The following is a 14,912-nucleotide window of genomic DNA, read 5'->3' as shown; positions in this document are numbered from 1 at the left end:
TAGGAGCTATGGAGGAAGGGTTTAATTAGAAGAAAAGCATATGAGGCTTTTCTGGCGCAGAGGAGCTTGGTGCATGTCATTTGTGTAACTTCTTTTCTGGTCATGGATGTTTATTTGGAGTCAAGTAAGACGCTCTCGGCAGCTCTCCTTTGATCTGTCTGCAGGAAAATTAAATCCACATGGCCTCCACCCAGAACCTTTCTGCATCCTGGATGGAAATACCCATCCATGCTGGGGTCGTTTTTTATTGTCATCCATATGTACAAAGGTCCATTCATCTATGAGAATGACATGTCTGTCCAAGGCCTAAGCTTTAAAACACCCAGAAAAGAAAAATGGTTGTTGCAAGCTGTCAGTCACCTAGAGATGAATTTTTTAAACTGATACATAAAGAGTTGCCTTGGTTTGCACGCTTTGAAAGGGCAAAAAATGCTGCCTCCAACTTGCCATGCTCATTTAACATCTCTGTAATTTATAAATAGTTTGTGCCTTCACTAGGACCTGGAATTGTACTATATGTAATGATCCGGTGCCAAAGGGATGACTGCACTAGTCCAGCTGGGACGATGGCCTTCCAGCCTGGGCCCTGAGCTGCAAAGCAATTGCTGCTGGGTGTTAATGGCAGCTCCCACCATGCTGGTGGCTTGCAGCTTGCCGGAGCCAACTGCAAAAAGAAAAAGTGATGGATCCTCTGTTTCAGATCAGATGATGTCTACGAGAGATTAAATACTGCAGCTTTCCTCTTTCCTTAGTTTTACTGGAGTACTCGCGGTGCATTTGTGTTAGGAAAGCATCATGCTCAGTGATGCTTAAGATCTGGGTGAAGTCAATGCTGAGAAACGCATAAGCAGAGTTGAGCTGTGCCATGACCAGAACTGCTCCCACGTGGGCTTTCGTGGACCATCTATCCCCCAGCAGACTCCTCAACAGCTGAAGGGCTATTCAGCTGTACTTTTAATAATACCTTGCTTTTGTGCTGGCAGAGGTGTGCAGCATGGCAGAGCCTTATTCCAGTTTCCTCGAAAATAGGGAAAGCATGCTAATGGTAGGTAGGGAGGAGCATTTCAGTGTTCCTGAATATTCAGTGGTGCCAAGCACATCATAAAAGGTTTGAAGTCATTCCTAAGGATCAGCTTTTCTGCCCTTTTTCCTATTTCTGCTATACTTCTAGCTCTTCCCTACAGCACCACTTGAATGAATGCTGTATTCAAGAAAACTTTATGTGCAACAAGGGCAGATGAATGAAATGGGTGTCTCTGAAGTGTTGGACAAAAAGCTACACTGACCATGTCTATAAAGTCTTTTGTTTGGGTTGGGGTTTTGGGAGGTTTTGGGTTTTGGGGTTTTTTTTAATTAAAAAAAAATAGGGAAAAGCAGCCTTCTTTACCCCTCACAAGGCACAGTAAGCAATGTTTAGGTAATATTGCTATAGCAAATCTTGAATGCGACACCTAAGGTAGATTGCCTGGCGTTCCCAGATGATGAGACATTTCAAGTTTCAGAGTGTCCTATATGGACCTGGGGCTGCAGATACTTGGAAGCCTTCGCTGCACAAAAATTATGTGCTGAAACATCTTTTTGCCTGGTTCACAAGCTGTCAGCTCTTGGTCCTGTGCACTGTGTTAATATTTGCTGCAGAAGTTCAGTCCATTAATATGACTGGCATTAACAAGGTGACTGAATTTCATTCTGTTAATCACAAATACTCCAGCAGCTACAGTGAAAAAGGGCTCCTCTTGCTCTGACCACAGCCTCAGCTCTTTGAACCATGCTTGTAATTGGCCAGCAGGCAGCGGAAAGCAGATCTGCTGCCTTGTTGGCTCTCCAGTTGCAATGTTTACTTTAGATTTCTAATAGCAAAATCCTGTAGCAGCGTGCATCCCACTGGAAACTGGGGAAAATGTTCATGTATTAGAGCAGCCGCTCACCAGTCCAAGCTAGGAAATGCACAAAAGCTTTGGAGGATATTTTCACTGTAGCACCAAGTTAGTAGGGATGGGTGTGCTAAGGTGTACTGGACCAGGCAGCATGTAAGGGGAAAAATAATAATGATTTTAAAAAAAAAAGTGTGGCAGCATTGCCAACCCAGGCACTGAGGTTTGTTAGCTTAGCCTCAAGTTTAAAGAACATTTGCAAAAACAAGAACCCAACCAGTGATTCAGTTGATGCTCAGAACTATCCGGTGTCTTGATATCTGCTTCCCTTTGGAGAAAACCCTTGGGAGCAGGGCTTGAAGTGAACTGAATTAGGTGGTGGTGGTTCTTCTTGACTGATGCAACAACTTCTCAGTGTAGACAGGCAGCCAGGGCTTTATTTGCATCCATATAGATTGAGCATGCTGTAACATTTATAACAGAGGGCTTTTCTGTGTCTTGGATTTTCACACATGGAGTGTTTCTCCCTACCTGCCCCTGATCCTGGCACACCAGCAGACAGGTGACTTTGCAGAAAATACCCAAGTCATTCCTCAACCCAGCCACGCGAGCTGAGAGTTACCCTGCGACAGCTGCAAAATTGTGTTAGCTTTACAGTGTGATGGCTTTTCCGTGTAAACCCATCTTTTGATGTGTAATGCTGGAATCATGTTTGTTAACGCTGCTCCTCCATAAGCCACCTTATGTCGGTGCTCAGTCCCAAGTCTTGCCATGTGCTGTGCTTTGAGTTTCTAAGAGGACCAGTGGCAGGCTGGTCTGCGGAGCAGTGGGAAGGCAAGAAAACAGGGAAGCTTTGGGGAGATGTAACCGCTCAAGTTGTTGTTTCAAAAACATGATTACAACACAGCTTATTCAAAGATAGTTTTGTTTTACACTGGGAGGTTAATTTCATCTTCCCCTGTCCCTTGGGAGAAAAACTTTAGAAGCTGGACTTGCCACAAAAAGGGCCAGGCATCTTTCTTTAATTTTTCTGTCTGACGTTGCTTTGGACTTGTGTCCTGACTTCTTGCTGGAGACAGCTGAGGACAAAGCTGATGGGCGCTGTGTTAAGCATTTGAGGGTAAAAGCAGCGCTTCTGCAGAGCTTGAAGAGGAAAGCAAGGCAGCAAATCCTGGTGCATCTGGGAGGATGAGTTGTGGACTGGGGATGTGCAATTAAAATTAAAAAAACAAAAAATTAATTACTTGGATAGCACGATGCTCTGACTGGTTAATGAGTTACCCAGTGCTCGCAAATGCACTTCTACCAAAATGGAGTACCCTTTGCCCATTAAATTAAGGACCTTTTTATGTTGTATATTGAAATAGGGTAAATGCAGCTGTCACTTGATCCCACGGTAACAAACTTAAAATGCTGTCTGTTACCTTCAGTATGGCTTTGGAGTGTAGCTTGATTCCATTGTCGTGACAAAATTCAGCCAAGCTGCAAAAAGGTGCCTGCAGCTACACCTGCACATGTGCTCGCTGGATGCTGGAGAGAAGCAAGGAACAAATGCTTCTGTCCTGGCAACTCAGGATGTCCTCAGCATCCTCCGTGAAGCCTGATGTCTACACACTGAAGCTGTGGTGGTCTTGAGCTCGGTGCTTCCGTGGTCTAAGCTTGAAGTTTTCAAGAGTGTGTGTGATTTTAGGTTATTATGTCTGTAAAATGGGGATGCAGCTTTCCTAAAGGATGCGTTCAGGCAGCATCACCTCAGCCACCGTTCTCTATCCTGGGAAAAAGGGATTTTTGCCCCAAACCGAGGTTAAAACAGTATGGATTTAAGGAAGGCAGAAGCAGCTGAGCCTGGAAACACTTAAATTAGCTTTCTTCCTCCCTCCTGCCTAATCATCAGTGTAGATTAGTTCAGAAACCGGGCAAGTATTTTTAGAAGCTGCTTTCAGAGCCCCAATGTCACAATTTTTATTCTTCTTGTTGGTGCTGAGGCAGTTCTTGAGCAACATTTCAGCTTTTAAAAAAATGAAGGGGCATTTAGGGATGATCATATAACTTTGGGGAGGGGACACACTGGCTGAGCAAGGAGTTAAAAGTGGTTATGCAAGTTTTCGAGCAGCAAGGGAGTGCTTGACACCAACTGCCCAAAACTAAGCTCTTGTGTAGGGACGTTGCTGCATTGGCACTTCAGTTGCATGGGCTGCCTCCAAAGGTATGGTATACAAGGACCTATAGCTGATATTTATAAATACCAACTTGTCGCAAACGGGAAGTATTTAAAATCCTGTTAAAAGCTGCAATGGAGGCAGGCACGTCTGGAGGGGATTGTGCTTCCCCCAAGCCTGTTGAGTTGTTTGGACCCTTGGTCCCAACGCTGCGTTAGCAGCTTTTGGGGAATAAAGTGCAGTCCAGGTTACTGGAGAAGATGACGCCCGCTTTCAACTTTGGACCTGTTTGCAGTCCTGGGCGAGCAGGTGACGCGCCCGCCAGTCTGGTGCAACCTCTCGGTAGCTCGTTTACTCCGTCAGCCACTGCTAAACGCCCCCGTTATTAGTTTACGGTGGTTGTAATTATTTTAATTTTTTTCCAGCCTATAACCGGGGTGGGGAAGCAAGGATCTTTGGTCCGTGCGTGCGCTGGTGCTCTGCGAGCTGGGAGGATGTTGGGAATGAGTAATGGTCCGGCCAGGGCTGTAATATGTAGAATACCTCTGGGATGACTCACCCGGTACAATGCAGCACATCCCTCAAGGAGACTGAATCACGCATGGGGGGAAGCCGCTCGGCAGCAGCCAGCTGGGACGCGGGGCAGCCAACGCCGATCTGGAGGCTGGTGGTGGCAATGACGGTAAAATGGAGCAATCGGGGTGTAAAATGTAGAGGAAATGGCATCCCCCAGCAGGTATGTGTGTGTGCTCTTGCTGTGTATAATTTCCTATTTTTTACTCTTGGGGTTTTTTTCTTTTCCCTCCCACCATCTGCCCCCAGAGCCCTTCTGAATCTTTTCTAAGTCAGCATATAATTTATCAGTGAATATATATGACTTCTGTGAAACACTGGCTTTCTTTTATGGTTACATATTATTTTTTTCAGAAGTAATGGTTTAACGTGCACCCTCTCTTAAATACTGAGAGGAAAATAGATGCTGCTTGGGAAGCTGCTTCCCCTGATGTCCTTCTCCATGGACATTTTTTGGGGTGGGGGGGTGTTAAAGAGAGGTGGAAGGCAAACTCAATGTGCATGCTGGTTTTGATGTAGTTAAGAATGTCGTCTTTTATTCTGGTGTGTTTTTTATTTTAAATGCATTTACCTGGCAAAAGATAAAAACATTTTAGATTTAGACCACAGTTACTCTGCTTATTCCCTCGCCCCTCCACTGAAATGGATTCAGCTGGAATTGACTCACAGAATTTTTATTTTATGTTTTCAAAATACTGTCTAGCCTTTGTAGTTGTATAGTACGTGTCACGGAGGTTGTTTACAGGGGGATAAATATAGTTGCATTCTACGCTCATCAGAATGGAGGAGAGTGGGGGAAAATGCAAATTGCTTAGGGTGAGCAAGGAGGTTTGGTGTTGGGGTCTTTTTTCTTTGCTTCGTAAATTTCATTTTTTTCAGAAATATTGCGTATGCATATACATAATAATTTATTTTTATGTCCAGAATATCATTGATTCTGTAGCTGAAGATAAGCACACCTTGCGTTGTTTTCACTCCCACCATAATACAGCTGCATTAGGACGGGTAGCACTTAATCTGCAAAACGTGATGTTATATGGGAGTAATGGGATACCTTGTCTGGCCAGCGCATTTGATGTCATCATGGGCATCACAGCAGTCTACAACATGACAGCAGAAACTCATTGGAGGGAGAAGAGACTCATGTCGAAACAGCATCGTCTTGTGAATTGAATAGATTTCTCCATTACATTCCTCTCTAATTTTTGGCAAGCAGTATAAAATCTCTAGTTTCATTTTACAAAATAAGGAGGGTGATAAAACTTAGAAAGCTGGAATACCGTTCCTGTGTTTGTTAGTTTTCTTATTTTTGCTAAGTATCACCATTCATTAGCTAACATAGGATAACAGTAACAGTGTTTATGGTAAGTATATGTTAGAAAAAATTAACATAGAACTTGATTGTGGCTTTTGGGGGGGGGGGGGGCAGGGAGGAAGTGGAAATCAATTCAGGATGCAGATTTCATGTAACTACCTGTTTGGCTGGCTAAGCTTTTATGTGATTTTTGCTTATCTTGCATGTGATATAAAACAAATACCATCTGTCATGCAATAACAGGTTCCTTTCTGATTACAGTAAATGATAGTACTAATTAGCTTTCCTTGAGATCTGTTAATATTTTGTACACTTGCACAAAAATAGGAGGACTTGAGTGTACAACTCTTGCCTGTACTGCAAGCCGGCTTTATGAGCTGCAGGGTAAATTATTCAAACGCATTATCTTATTAAACTGATTTTTTTTTTGTTTTGCTGTTCCTTACAACTTTCCAAGACATACTGACATGTGCAGCTATAACGATTTGTTGCAGAATTGATCCATTAAACAATTTTGAATAAAAGTTTTTTAGGTTGGGGGGGGGGTGCTGTTCTGTTTTGGGGTTGGGTTTTGGTTTTTTGGTTTTTTTTTTTTTTTTTAACACCAAACCTGTAATTTGCAATCACTGAGAAAGCAGTCACCATGCAAAGCTGCAAGGAGGCTGGTCCTGAGGTAATTAAATTCTCCAGTGAGGAGGTTAACTGATTTTTTTTTTTAAGAGGTTTTATTAAATGGTTGCTCTTTAAAAGTTTTGTTATAAGCACACATCCCAGTGGTGTCATGGCTGTCTTGTAGAAAAAAGTAATTTTGGGGGTGTCTTTGTAACAACTTTTGCTGTGGGTATGGATAGCTTTAACACAGCTTCAACAATATATTTTACATAGATTCTTCAATATGGCCATGAGTAGTAAATTAATATGTCCCTGATGCAGTTAGACTTTCATTTTAATTCAATATTGTTTGTGTAGTAAGCTAATTTCTGGGGATAGCCCTTAAAATCCATGCACTTGAGCTGTCTCAGTGGATCTTCACTTGCACATCAGCGTGTTTGCAAGCCTGATTTTTTCCCCTAAAAAGCCGCTTGCTGGTTCATTTGGGGTTTTGCTCATGTGTATGGCACTTTCTGGGGATAGCTGGGCAAGGCTGGTGCAAAAGGAGAGGTTATGCTGGCTGAAAAAAAGGGTTTAGCTTGTGCAGGGCTAAAACGCCCAACTCTATAGCTGTGTGAATAGCACTTGTGTTACCCTGCCTGCGCCAAACCCTGATGGTTTTTAACACCAGATTCGTAAGGAGTGAGGGCCAAGGCCCAGATCTGCAGCGGAAAATTGCTCTTGTCCCCTAGTTTGGTTCATCCAAATTAGTTGGGATGTTGCATTATAAAAATGCACTGTGAGAGTTACTCTCACAGCAGAAGCTGATGCTTTTCTGTGTGTCATTTAAAAAAAAGAAAAAATCATACATATATAAAAGATATGAATATATAGAAAAAAATTTCATATCTACATCATATATATTATGTATATATATTTTTTTTATATATATAAAAATTAGTTTTCTGTGTAATTCCTGGAAGGATTTGAAATAACTACAGGATTATGAAATCCCATGTGAGCAAGTTAGGATAGAGCTGTTTCTCGTAAACTCAATAAAATCAGCCTTAAATGTTTAACAAACGTTTTGTTGAAAGGGTTCCTTTGTTCATCTTTGCCTCGGTGTTCAAGGGAGATGTGGAGGCGGCCCGCTGGATTGTTGCAGGTGTCTTGGTTTTTTGAGAAGTCCCTTTCCTTCTGAAAAAAACAAACAAACAAAACTGCTATTAATCTTTCCTGTGGAGGATTTTTCACATGAGCTGCAGCGCTGGAAACAAACCCAGGCTTGCTGGGCACTGGCTGTGGAGGACCTGGCTCTTCTTTATTCTGCCTTTGGGGCTGCTCTAGACCCAGAAGGGCATCAAGGAACAAAAAATAAAATCAAAAGATGGTACTTTGGGTTTGCTCCAGCCTCCTGGAGCTGTGTTCCTTGTGTGAGGCCGTGTGTCATATAGGAAGACAAGCTTTTGAGGGTTGAAGGCACTTGAGCCTTTGAGCATCCCTGCTGCATCTAGGACCCTCTCAGTCCATCGGAGTGATCAGCCTGCTGGGTTGGGGTTTTTTACTGCACACAAGATTTTGGGCAGCACTCAGTCAGCAGGAAAATCCCCAGCATTGAATAACCTTTGTGCAAAACTACTCTCTGGGGTGCTTTATGGGATGTGCAGATAGGACTGTGCATGTCTTATAACTTACTGGCAGTGATTTCCAAATCCTGCATGAGCGCTTCCTTTGGGGCAGGATTTTCCTTTTCCACCTTCTGTGTTGCTGTGGTTAACAGTGTTCTTGGAGTTAATTTTTTTCCCCCCCTTTTTTTCCCCTGAAATGGTCAGCATACAAGCTGAACACACGCTGCCAAACTCAGTTCAGCAGCCAGGCATGAACTAGGGAGTTGGAAGAGAAAACTCCTTTCCGTTTTCAGGGGGAAGCTGGGAGGAAATGCTAAATGCCAACAAAGTTATCTCATTTTGTTGAGACAGAGAGAAATGTCCTGAAATTGAGCTTGTAAGGTTAATAATGGTTTAAGATCAAGTGCTCCAGGACAGGGATATTGCAGGACTTGGCCAGCATCTCTGGAGCAAGGCATGTGGAGATAGAACTGTCTTGTATTTACTCCGACTGGGTGGAAACCAAAATTTCCCAGATGCCTTTATTCTGGCAGTATTGGATTTGAAAGACAGAAGAATATAGGTTGCAAATTTGATATATTAGAGATGGGTTACAGGTCCAGTGGTTCTCTGTTCCTGGTGTGATGCAGAGGTGAGGGCAAGGAAAACTTTTGGGAGGTATTCCATGGTTTTCTACAGGCTCCATTTTATCGTTGGCTCTGACGAGGGGGGTGCAGATGGCTATTTTTTCTTGCTTATATTTAATGAAAAAGCATCAAACCTGCTGGAAATCTAAATGGTATCAAAATATCAGTTTTATTTTACTGTGACTCTGTGCACGCAGAAGTTTTCTTTCTAACAAAGTGAAAAGTTAGGGTTTTGAAGAACACTGATTATAATCTGCAGGTACTTCACCCTTGCTAGAAGGTTCGCAAACCAAGCATCAGATCAAGAAAGTGGGACTTCAAAAACAGCAGTTTGTCATGACTTCCATTAAACTGCCACTGCTTTCTGGCACTGTGGGGTTAACTCCAGAGAGGATCCTTGCAATGTAATTTCCAGCGATCACCTGGGCAGAACAGGATGGCTTTAACTCCAGCTGTCACACGAAGTAAGAGCACAGTGAAATACATCCAGCTCAGCTAAAGACAGGTTATGCCCCAGTAACTGTAAAGTTAAATTTGCATGGATCCGTGCTAAACAGCCTGACCTCTGCTGCTGTTGCATTTGTAGCCTCCTGCTGTCCTTTTGGCTCTTCCCTGAAATCTGGGATCTGGGAATGTCAATGCGTTAAAAACAGAAGTCCATAATTTTGAAACCCATTATATGCAATTACGTTTCTGTCCGAGATGTGAATCTCTCCTGGCCCTGTAAGCTGCAAGGTCGAGAAGGGGGAAAATACTGAAGTGCCGTATGGCTGCATTAGCATGGAAGTTTCTAAGTTTATATTATGGTCAACTAGCCTGGCTAGAGGAAGAAATATTATTGAAGTATGGAACGTGTCTGGAACGTTTTTTAGATGCTGAATGTGACTCAAAAGAAAGGAGTAAATGTGGTGGGTTGGACTACTTCCCCCACCACCACCCCTTGGGATTTTTAAACATCTCATGGTATTTGCAGTTGCTGCGTTTTAAGCAAAGTGGAAAAGAAGAGCGGCTGGTGGAAGGGAGCTGTATACTTCGACCCTCCTTTTACAAAGACACTGGTAAAATTAAAGCCTTAACTAATGAAGGAATTATTTGCCATTTAGTCCTGGATGCGGGATTGCAGCTGTAAGCCTGTACAAGACAACTTAGGGCTTTGTCCCCCACTGGTTTCACTGTGGTGCGGTTGCTGTAAGTGATGTGGCTGGATGGTGTTGGCTGGGCTTAACGATGCGGCTTGTGCATGCTGGAAGAAAGCACTTATTTATCTGCCTTAAATGTCATTTTTCTCTGACACAAATGCTTTGTAAAAGTTAGGCTATACGTAATGCAACCATGGTTCAGTTATTGCAGAGGTAGTCGTGCAGTCACTTCTCGTTTAGAAAAATTCTCAATATCCTTCAGAGTAGCAATTATACATGCACACACTTTTTAAATTTTTTTTTTATAGAGATATGTATGCACACCCACAAGCTACAATTTTTAAACGGCTCTCTTCCTTCCAATAAAAACAACACGTGGTTTTCTGCGCTACCTTTACTCCCCAAGTTCACGATGGTTTTTTGCTCAGGGTGGGGCAGGCGAACAACCTGAAGCAGCCCTGGAACATGCTGGCTGGCTGCCATGCAGCTGGGTAATCCCTGCAGATACTTTCTTCTCAAGCTTTTAAGGCTGTTGAAGACAAATCCGTAGGGTTAAGACAGAAAAGTATTCCATTTAAGAACATAATTAAGAATAGTTTGCATGAGACACGTAGCACGTAGGCCGTAAACCCAACAATTAGAGTGGTCTTAAAGTTTTAAGAAGCCAACAAAATGAGGGAACTAAGGCTTACTGCAGGGGTGTTTTTTTAGCTGTTTCATTTTTAAATATATGAAAGGCTTGCATTATCTAATCTCAGTGGCAATCGGTATCTCATTAATGGGAATGGACTAAATATTTTCACATACCTTATTAACCATTTCTCCTGGAATAGTCAGATTGCACCGTTGCCATGATAAAATTGCGGGTGCATGACTTGAACACGGTTGTTTTGCTGCTTCAGTGCACCAAGGTTTCAGCAGTGATGTGGACATGTGATTTGCAGATCTCTTCTTTGCTCCTGAGGATTTTGAATGCTTGCAACCAGCCAGAGCCTCAGTGCAGTCACGTAAAATTAAATAGCAAAGAAAATAAACAGCTTTTATACTAAGGAAGCAAGGTCCTTATATGGACCAGAAATATTTGAGTACCTCCCAAGCATTTACCAACACTGGCATGAGGGAAAGAAGCATTGCCTATTCTAGGCTTGTGAATGGAAATGGCAGGCAAGATTTTGACATAGAAAACTGAAGGAAGCAGTATGTAGCCTTGAAAATTCAATGTGCAGCTTCTGAGTCCTAGTCTAGTGACTAAACCAAGATGTCAAGCCCTAAAAAGCCTTAACCACCTCCTTTCCTTATGTTGGGAAATGTGCACCTGTGGCTGGAGCCCAGTGGGAATGGAGACAGGGCTCTCCAGGAACCGCAGCGTCACTGGTGACTTTTGATCATGCAGGAAAGCGTGCCAAGGGATTACGTTAACAAAGCCAGAGGTCTGCTTACCTTGCCAAAGGTGAACCCTTCTGCTGGACAAGGCCCTTTTCTAATAGGGGAGCAGAGGTCTTTTTGCCATGGTAGCGGGGTGGAAACGAGGTTTTCTGGCTTGATATATTTAAGGAGGTAGCTCTTCAAGATGGGAAAAATTAAGTTTATGTGGTGTTCTCTTGGCACATGGATGAAATCAGTGGCTGTGGTGGCAGAGGTTGTAAGTGCCATAGGTCACAGTATCAGTGTCGATATAAAGATGAAAACTGTACGGCTCTGTGCCCCACCAGAATGTGAGTATAATGGGCAGGGATAGTAGTCAGGGGACCTAAATTTAATGTGTAGGCATCCACTAGTATTCAAATGTAATTATGAGCCTAGAGAAATCACCAAGAGGTGATGGAAACACACAGATAATTGGTAGAAATCACAAAGTACTGAGTAGTAGCTGCTTTCTTATTTTTTCTTTAAGTTGATGATTCCTGCAGGAAAGTAACTGAAGATGACAGTACTTTTGGGACAGTTGAAGGCTTAGGCTGCTGCCATAAAAGTGAACAGTAAATCCCGCAGGGAGCTGTATTTCCAGCGGCAATTTCCAAGTGTGGAAGGAGAAGCAGCAGTTTGTGTGGACGACTTTTGCGGGAGGATAGGAAGGAAGGTCTTATTGAGCAGTTCTGACTTCAGAAGAGAGCTTGAAATTTAATGGGAGTTCCCCAGAAGTGAGAAGAGTTAAAAAGAAGTCCAGAAAGGATCCTTTTCTTTATCTGTTAGTTGCTAATCCTTATAGCCCATATGGGAAAGTTACAAAGGAGAAAACTAAAATTGTCTTGGGTGGAAGCAGCTTAATTTTTGCACAGTAGGAAATTAGCTGAAGTATTTTGCTTAATTCTGACTGTCACGAAGCTGAGAGGTTAAAGTTGCTACTGGTAAAATCTAGAAATGCATTTTCATCAAAAGATAAAAAGGTAACTGGATCTGTTTAGAGACACACTTGCCCTGTTTCCTGTACCAGGATGCTGCTTTAAGGACTCAAACAAAAATATTCTTTAAAATGTTGTTTCTCAGTTCTGTGAATGCTTTGCATGTGTCAGCTGTGGTACAGGCCATGTATCTAAAGCATGCTGAAAAGCTTTTTATCAGCCAGTGCAAAGTCCTCAGAGCAATAGGGTATGAACCTTAAGTGTCTGTGTACTGCCTTCATCGTGCAGGTCCAGTGGGAAAGTTGGTGTATCCATAAAATAAAGCCAATGAAGAGAAAATTGCAATGTGTGTTTTGCGAGATATGTCTAGCTGCAGAAGAGATTAGCTGGTCCCAGGCACCTCTGTCCAGAAGATGCTTGATGCCTTCCTTGGTCTGTCCTCAAAAAGTGCCTTCAAGTAGGATCCATGAGTCTGCTCACTTAGGTATTAAATATAATCTGCTTGTATCGGAAAAAGGGGAACTCAGACTTCAAGTATTAGCAGTTGGATTACAAAAGTGATGCAAAAATTATGCCTGAAAACAAGAGGTAGTTTTAGGTGCTGCAGGATGAAGAAAACTACCACTGCTTGTAATTTTGGATAGAAAGGGCCTGTTCTCTTGTTATGTTGTACAGGATACTGGGAAAATGTCCAGATACAGAGCTTTCCTCCAGGAGGAATTTCTTTCTCTAAAAGATGATACCTGTCACTTTGAAAGGCCTCCTCTTGGAGCCCTCTGCGGGTTGAGCTTACTCCTCCTGGTGAGCTCACCTGGTGGCCTGGAGATGGACAATTCCTGGGCGATTTTCTTTGCGCATCCTTTTTCTTAGCCCCTGTTGATGTTCCCAGTTTTGTCCAGGTTTGAGTATCCTGCGGCACCTTTGTGGGTGCTGGCGGGTGTCTCAGCAGCTCTGCAGCCGACAGTGCCATGGTCATGCATGGTTGACATGTAGCTGTGCCTTGGTGACCTCCCTGGGAGGGCGTCACGGCCATCAGCGCTGTTCCTGAGCAGTCCCTGGGTTAATCGATGTCTAACACATGATGGGTTGCACTGAGCCAGGACTCAGCAGCAGCGTGAGGACAGAAAAGCTAACTTGGGTATTTCCCAGCAGCTCCGGGGTGGGGATAACCTGTTTTAGGTTGGAGTCTGTTGTGTGTCCCATGCAAGGTGCATGGCTTTTGCTCACATCCTGTAGTGGCCTTTCTGCTCCCAAATGACCCCCTCCCTGGTGATGTCCTCAGCAAATCCTGGAGCAGCTGCTCTGTGGAAACCCTGGGATGAGGCCTGGGTGAGCAGAACCTCCCGCTGTGGGGCTCTTTTTTTGACCCCTTGCAATGGGCACCTGGATTATCCCCAAAATCTCAGGTGCTTCTAGAATAGCTTCTTGTGAGGTTATGATGTGATGCCTTTGAATGCCCCTTGAAATGCTGGTGGAGCTGTTTTAAGGACATGGTGTGGTCCTGATGACCTGAGCTGAGGTGGTCCCCGTCTCCTTTTGTCTGAGGTACCATCTGGAGCCACGCTTGTGGTTTTTTTCCCATAAGGGTGTCCCAGTTACGAAGGAATTTGAGTGTCGTCTTCCAAAGCCCACTTCACTAATTTGATCACAAAAACCTTAAAACACCTTGTTCATGGGTTATGTGAGCTCCACATGTTCTTCCAACACTTTGGAGACCTGATGCCCCAATGCATCCCCTGTGGTTGGTGGCCTTGGGGTGCTGCTTGGCTCACCCAGCTCTCTTGGTCCCTGTCCTCAGCTGCACGAGGGAGAGTGTGTCCAAGACCGTGGGTGGTTGTTCTGTATGTTGAAATCTGGAAACCCAATGGGTTCATTCCTTGCTCTTTGATGGGTCTCTTTCCTGTGGTGGCTCGAGTGGTCAAGGCTATCCGTCACGGAGATGGACTTCCATCCTGGGCAGAAACTCTGTGTTGGGGCCAGATCAGTGCTGTCTAAATACCGCCTTCAAGAAGAATGCTCTGATGAGACTGTGTGATGCTCACAAAAGGTTTTGTTTTTGTTTTGTTACCATTGCAGTGACAGCTATATTGTGCGAGTCAAAGCTGTGGTTATGACCCGAGATGACTCCAGTGGGGGATGGTTGCCGCAAGAAGGAGGCGGTCTCAGTAGAGTTGGCGTCTGCAAGGTCACGTACCCAGAGGGCAATGGAAGAAGTGGATTTCTAATCCATGGTGAAAGGCAGAAAGACAAACTGGTAATAGACCGTAATTCAACTTTTGTCTGTTCTTATAATGAGAATTATCCCAAATCTATTGCTATTGTATTCTTGTGCAAGTTTTTTTTAAAACATAAAAAACAGGCATGTGCAGATAGTACCAGAATGGAAAAAACAAACCCATCCTCATCTAGAATTGCCATCTTTTGCTATCTAGATTGGCGTGCTGCCACCTGGAAGGAGCAGGTAAATTTTCAACATCCATGTGCAAAGACCCCCTTTGATGATTGAAAAAGGGCCTGTGTTTTTTTTCTAAGACGTAGCAGGGGTAAGTGAGAAGTGAATTGAAGTGTAAAGAACCCATGAAGCCAGTCACATTGCACTGAGTAATGGAGTGCAAGCCTTTAGAACAGCCATGAATTATTTATGCTGCGTGCCGTTCAGGGTTTG

The 14,912-nt window shown here is 43.6% G+C and overlaps 1 protein-coding gene across 2 annotated transcripts in view; it reads left to right on the top strand.

The window, feature by feature from the left end:
* The window catches only part of SPRED2 (sprouty related EVH1 domain containing 2), a 66,014-nt gene that overhangs the window by 23,393 nt on the left and 27,709 nt on the right, over positions 1–14,912 (top strand). Inside the window, exons 1-2 of one of the 2 annotated variants that reach the window (XM_069787494.1) lie at positions 4,474–4,769; positions 14,324–14,501. In XM_069787494.1, coding sequence (XP_069643595.1) covers positions 4,753–4,769; positions 14,324–14,501 — 195 coding nt within the window. In that variant the 5' untranslated portion in view covers positions 4,474–4,752. Of the gene's footprint in view, positions 1–4,473; positions 4,770–14,323; positions 14,502–14,912 lie in introns of those variants that run through there. The other variant, XM_069787495.1, reaches the window with a different exon arrangement.

The sequence above is a fragment of the Haliaeetus albicilla genome, chromosome 7, assembly GCF_947461875.1.
Source record: "Haliaeetus albicilla chromosome 7, bHalAlb1.1, whole genome shotgun sequence".
Taxonomy (NCBI): domain Eukaryota; kingdom Metazoa; phylum Chordata; class Aves; order Accipitriformes; family Accipitridae; genus Haliaeetus; species Haliaeetus albicilla.
The sequence above is the reverse complement of the archived record's forward strand: the minus strand, read 5'-3'. Positions and strand labels throughout refer to the sequence as shown.